The sequence below is a fragment of the Hippopotamus amphibius genome, chromosome 9 (genome assembly GCF_030028045.1).
Source record: "Hippopotamus amphibius kiboko isolate mHipAmp2 chromosome 9, mHipAmp2.hap2, whole genome shotgun sequence".
Lineage (NCBI taxonomy): Eukaryota > Metazoa > Chordata > Mammalia > Artiodactyla > Hippopotamidae > Hippopotamus > Hippopotamus amphibius.
In genome coordinates this window covers 91210220-91216219 of record NC_080194.1, presented here as the reverse complement: position 1 = coordinate 91216219, position 6000 = coordinate 91210220, and the positions used below count along the sequence as shown (strand labels likewise).

Genomic DNA, 6000 nt, shown 5'->3' with positions numbered 1-6000 from the left:
GATGTTATGCAGAACCTTTCCGGTTTATGTTTTCTCAGGGGTGGAGGTCGGGAAGAAATCCTGTCGACACAGTTTTGTAAAGCCTGTCACTCAGTCCCCTGCCTATTACCTCTGCAGACCGTTATGCATATTAAAGAAGGGGGGGGGCGGCAAATACAAAAGAAAAATAAGCGAGAGAGAGTGAGAGAGGGAACAAATCAGGATGCTTCAGGGAATCCACGTGGTCGCCAATCTGTAACTGATCAGAGCAGCGACACTGAAGCAAAACCCCCAGCGCCTAACGCTAAATATATTGCAAAGGAGAAACCATCCACAATGGGGTGTCTATGTCCTCAGCAGAGTCCTGGGGCTGCCGTTTAAGAGACTCTCCCCCTACTCCCACCCTTTTTGCACCTAGTAAACCACGCGATGTAACAACGGAATCTGGTTCAGTGTGTGTGCTGTGTGAGTGTGCGCTTTGCAAACCATCTGGGCTCCATCCTGCGCTGTTGGAACCACGATCGATCCGGGATGAGTTGGGGGAGTTGAAGGTTGCCTGTGTCTCCTCCCTCTCTCTGCTCCTTTCTAGCCCCCACCCCATCGTTCGCTCTGCACAAACGTTTCGCGGGTGGAGGGACGTAGGTTTTCAGCACCAGGAGACCGTGGACCTTCTCTGGAGGCGAGCAGTGCACCCTCCAGAGGGCCAGAGCTGATTGCAACCTGCTCACCACGACCATCCCCCTCCTCCCCAAATTCGCCGCCCCGGGCTGTTATATTCCAGGCAGGGCGCTGTACCGGTGCGGGAGTCCAGGAAGGCTGCGTGACCTTCCAGCGAACTCCACCTCGGCCGGGGGTGGGGGGAGTGGAGGCTGCCTCGGGGCCTGCAGGCCGTGGATCGATGCCCCAGCCTCAGCCAACGCAAGCTCTCCCGGTACAAACCCCTCCCTCCCTTCTGTGCTTTCCCAGCCTCGCAGGCTTCTAACGCCTAGCTTGAGGCGCCCTCCCCTCTTTCCCGCAATAAAGTAAACCCGGTGGATAGGCATCCCCCGCCCTAACCCTCCTCCTTCCCCCTCCCCCCTCTGCCTACTAACCCCGCGCACAGAGCTCGCCGCCGGCGGGCCCCTTCCACCCAGTGTATCATAATGCCCAACGCTCTTCTCCTCCCCCTCTCTTAATCAGAAACGTGCTCGCGAGCCCCCCTCCCTCTGCGTGCATACATTAGGGTCTGCTTTGCATGCAGCGGCAGGCGGAGAACGGAGGAAGAAGGGGCGGGGGCGCTTTTGCCCGCCTCTTCCCTCCAGGCCCCGTTAGCCACCCAGTTTCAGCTTCGTTGTAACGCCGCCTCGTTAGCGGAGCACGCCGGGGCCCCAGTGCCCGGGCTGGAGAAACACAACCCAACTCTCTGCAGAAGGGCACCAAAGCCAGAGGTTCCTCAGCCCGGAGCGCGCAGTAGGGCGAGGAGGTGGCGGGAGCCCGACCCCTGGGTGTGTGCGTTTTGGAGAGAGCTCCAGCGTGAAAATGGGAGGGGCGCTTTTTTTTTTTTTTCTTTTTTTAAAGCGCATTCATTGAGGGCCTTTCTATTTTGCATATAGTAAACTGGGCAACAATTCCGTCTTGCCTGCAGCACAACAAGGGCTCTTTTATTCTAGAGGCGTTAAATCCGGGCTAACCCATCTCGTATCCGTGCCTCGAGGCGGAGAAGGCGCACTCGTTCCCGACCCGGCAGCCGCGTTAGACTGGAAGCTGCTCTCCCGGGCCGTTCGATTCCCAGCGCATCCCGGGAACGTGTGTAATCGGCCTCTCGGCTCTCGAGGCTGCGGGCGGCCGCGCTCCCTCCGCCTGCATCCTCCCCGTAGTCCTCGCCCCTCCCCCTCTCCCCGGAACCCGCGCTCCGCGTCGGGCTCCTGGGCTTCCTCCCCACCCCCTCCTTTTCCCGAGTAATGCCGCTCCCGGAGGGCGGGGCACGCAGTTATCCAGGTTGCGGGGCGGGCGGGCGGGCGGCGGGCGGCGGCCCGGGCCTCGGGATGGCGTAGCCGAGGCCCGGCGTCGGCAGCGCGGGCCCGAGCCCGCTATCCAGCTTGCTGGGCCGGCTGGCGCGGCCCGGCGCTCGGCATAGCGGCCGCGGGGAGCAGGCGGCCGGGCGGCGCCGAGCGGGCCAGGCAGGTTCCGGGGCCCGCGGCCCCCCCCTCCGCCTCCCCGCCCCCCTGTGTTGTCGCCTCTCCCTCTCGCTGCTTCACTTCACGGGGCGAACATGGCGCACAGCTGTCGGTGGCGCTTCCCCGCCCGACCCGGGACCACCGGGGGCGGCGGCGGCGGGGGGCGCCGGGGCCTAGGGGGCGCCCCGCGGCAACGCGTCCCGGCCCTGCTGCTTCCCCCCGGGCCCCTGGTCGGCGGCGGCGGCCCCGGGGCGCCCCCCTCCCCCCCGGCTGTGGCGGCCGCGGCGGCGGCGGCGGCGGCGGCGGGAAGCGGCGGGGCTGGGGTTCCAGGGGGAGCGGCCGCCGCCTCAGCAGCCTCCTCGTCGTCCGCCTCGTCTTCGTCTTCGTCATCGTCCTCAGCCTCCTCTGGGCCGGCCCTGCTCCGGGTGGGCCCGGGCTTCGACGCGGCGCTGCAGGTCTCGGCCGCCATCGGCACCAACCTGCGCCGGTTCCGGGCCGTGTTTGGGGAGAGCGGCGGGGGAGGCGGCAGCGGAGAGGTAAGGGGGCGAGGAACCCCCAGGTCCGGGGTCTCGACCCTCTGCGGAGCCCCCTCCCCTCCCCCATCCGGGATTGTGGAGCATCCCAATTCGGGGACCATCCTGGGGTCCCTGACCCGGGGCAGAAGGCCCTCCCGTCTCGGGACCCCCATACAGGGGTGCAGACCCCCAGGCGCCCCCACCCCGGGGTTCGGACCCATCTGGCCGAGGGCGTTTGCCCCCCACCCTCCTTCCCCTGACCCTTCCCCAAATCCCTTGGCACAGACCCCTCTCCCGGGTTTCCCATCCCGGGACTGAACCCCTCCTCCCTTTCACAGATTACCTCATCCGAGCAAGATTCCTCCCTCCCTCCCTCCTAGAGACTTGATCCCGCCACATCCCCGCCTCCCTCTCTGGGCAGATGTTTTACTCCTGGGGCAGTTTTCCTCTCGGGCATCTCTCCGGTGATGGCCTCATCCAAAGCCACGGTCTTCTCCCACCCTTGGGGACCGATGTCCCTTCCAGCACCTTGCTTCCGAAAACCTGATGAACCCTCGCCCGGTCCCCGGGCCAGGTTTCTACACTACCAGCCACTCCCCCTTCCTTCACCTCCACCCGCACCCCCACTATCCCCAGCAGAGAGGTCCTCCCGTCATCCCGCCCTACCCCACCGGGAAAAAGCTACTTTCCTCTCCACCTTGCCTTCCTTCGCAGCCTTTTCCCTCTGAAGATAACGGTGATCTCCTCATACAGCAGTCTGTTTCCCCCATCTTACAGAGCTGCAGTTTCTAGCCTATTGGTAGCAGGGGATTACTCTACCTTCACTCCACCCTTTCCCTCCTTTAGAATGAAGGATTAGTGGCATCTTTGAGGGGAAAATAGTCCACTGTCCCCTAGGCTCAGAGAAGAGCAGCTTTTCCACTATTCCCCCTGGAGGGGAGGCAGGCTTTCCCTCCAGCTCTGGGGAAGGGGGCCCCTGTGAGGGGAGGTGTTTGTGGGGGGACTTGGGCAGCATCCTCCCAGGGGAAGCAGCTGCTCTCCTACCCCACCCACTGCGCCTGAGAGCACGCAGTCTCCAACCCTGGCTCCCTCCCGCCCTTCTCCTTTTCCCCGTCATTTCATTATTGATCCACCTTTTCCCAGGCCAATCCTGGGGCTTGGAAGGGGTGGGGGAAGCAGGGTTGGGGTGAGGAGAGTAGATAAGGGACAGTTTTACTTTAGTATGGTGGTGGTGGTGGCTGCTTCTGGTTGAGAGAAAGGGGGTTATGAAGAGGTTGTGAGGCAAAGTTATTCCTTAGAAGGAGTTAGGGTTATCTCTCTGATTTGTTTAAGCGGGACCCAAGGTGGATGAAGGGTCTCGAGCTTTGCCCCTTTCCTGTTTAGTACTGGGGCGAGAATGGAGATGCTGTGATAGGCATTATTCAGCCCCCTTCAGCCAAAAGGAAAGTTGCCCTGGGAAGGGAAGTTGAGTTCAGATTCAGCCAGTGGCGTTGCGCATTTGTTTTCCATTGGATGCAGAAGGGGGAGTTTGAATCGTAGGGGAAGGGGGAGAATGGGATGGGGGGTGCTAGGAGGAGGAAGAGCAGCTGCTAGGGGCTGAAGCGGAGGGGGGTAAGGGGTTGCTGCTCTGGAGTGCTCTTGATTGAAACAGAAAGGGAAAGATAACAACCAGCCGTTTCCTGCGTGCTCTGCCGTTGGTGCACACAAAATATCCTGGGCAAACCCCTCGTCCCCTATTGTGCCCCGCACCCCTTTAGATCTACAAAAAGATCCTGGGAAGAAGGGGAGGGAGGAGATCCCAGGGACCCTGGCCCCTCCTTTCAAGGAGCTGGCATTTTTTAGTTGTTAGTCTTCCTGCCTCCTTTTTTAAATCGTTTCTAAGGCAGCCTGATCAGGAGACTGACAACAACCCGCCTTCTGACAGAGCAAGGAGGACATGATGGGGGCGTGTTCCTTGCTGTGTAGCTAGCTGCAGCGGCCCTTTTCCCTGCCTCTCTCTGCTCTCTCTCCACCTCCTTTTCCCAGCCTTCAGAAGGCAGCTGCAGTCAGCAGGGTTGTTTGAGACTATTTATTGGTTGCTGTAGATTATTATTTTTTTTTTGAAAGGCCAATTCTGTATTTTTTAAGCTAACAACACAGATCCCATGTAGTTGGAGAACCAAAGGCCTCATACATGACAAAAAGACTGAACCGTTCAGGTTACTTGCATGGAGTTGGTGCTTAAATGTGAGTTGATTTTGCTTTTTTAAAAGATACAGCAGCAAAAAAAAAAAAATAGACTTACTGACATTTCATTTACCTGCTTATTTTCAAAATTGAGACTTGCTTGGTTATATGTAGAATTTTAGTCCCATGTATGTTGGAGTATACTAAGAAAGTCTCTATTAGGAGAAGTTAGTCTCTTTTTAAGAGGATCCTGAGAAGCATTTTCTCCTTGTTTAGCATGCTTATATATTTTATATTGAAGAACCAAGTGTTCACATTCCAAATGTTGTTATCACATATTCAAAAGCAAAGTTTCATGCTGACAGCTTCCAATCATAGTTTTTCAAGAGACTGGTTAGAAAGAGAGCCACCTGGATTCAGGGACCTAATGTCTGGGCACCAGAATATTTTATCTGTTGGTCTTTGACGAATCATCTTTAAAGTTTTAATCAGGTGCTAACATTTTCTTATCCACTGGCATTTTGTTTAGCGGTAGTATGGAGTGTAAAGCCTGTCAAGGAATTGCAGTAATTTCAAATAAGATCATATTAATACTTTTTTCCTTTAAAACTTCTGCCTGAACAGTAGTTGCTACTTCATTGTAAGAAAAGTGGTTGACTTCTTACATTACACTTACATTCAGTATTTTTTTCTGAATTAGGCTTGAGTGAGCTGTTGTTCCATTGGTAAGCCTTTTATGTGGTAGTTAATCTAGGATGGGTTAATGGTGTGCGTTCATGAGTGCAACCCATGGTATGGTTTAATGCTAAACCATAGTGGTTATATCCTTTGACCTGGTTGTTTTCAGTGCAGAAACCAAGCATTTTGTTAGAGTCTTACAAATCAATGATAAAGTTCCAAAAAGGAGATCTAGGGTTCCCCCTGGGCTGACAGAGAGTTCTAAAGATTGTTTCTTGAAAGTTGTTCACAGATCTGTATCAAGTCTTGTCTGGATTCATGAAGACATGGTTTGTGATCCAAAATGATTCTAGCCTCTTTAAATTCTGGTTTGCTTTAAGTGAATGATGACTATAACTTCTCCATAACGAAATGTAAGTTGATACTTATTGAACTGCTAAGTTAAGGTGGTTGAAAGTTTATAGAACTTCCAGATCAGTTCCCTCTTTAAACTCCTTTAGCTGTAG

The 6000-nt window shown here is 56.1% G+C and overlaps 1 protein-coding gene across 8 annotated transcripts in view; it reads left to right on the top strand.

Moving 5' to 3' along the window:
* Positions 1-2226: 2226 nt before the first annotated feature.
* KMT2A (lysine methyltransferase 2A) overlaps positions 2227-6000 on the top strand; it is a 77781-nt gene continuing 74007 nt past the window's right edge. For 5 of the 8 annotated variants that reach the window (XM_057750611.1, XM_057750606.1, XM_057750607.1 and 2 more), the window contains exons 1-2: positions 2227-2671; positions 4778-4876. In XM_057750611.1, the coding sequence (XP_057606594.1) occupies positions 2231-2671; positions 4778-4876 (540 nt within the window). In that variant the 5' untranslated portion in view covers positions 2227-2230. The remainder of the gene's footprint in view (positions 2672-4777; positions 4877-6000) is intronic. The other 3 variants (XM_057750612.1, XM_057750609.1, XM_057750608.1) reach the window with 1 other exon arrangement.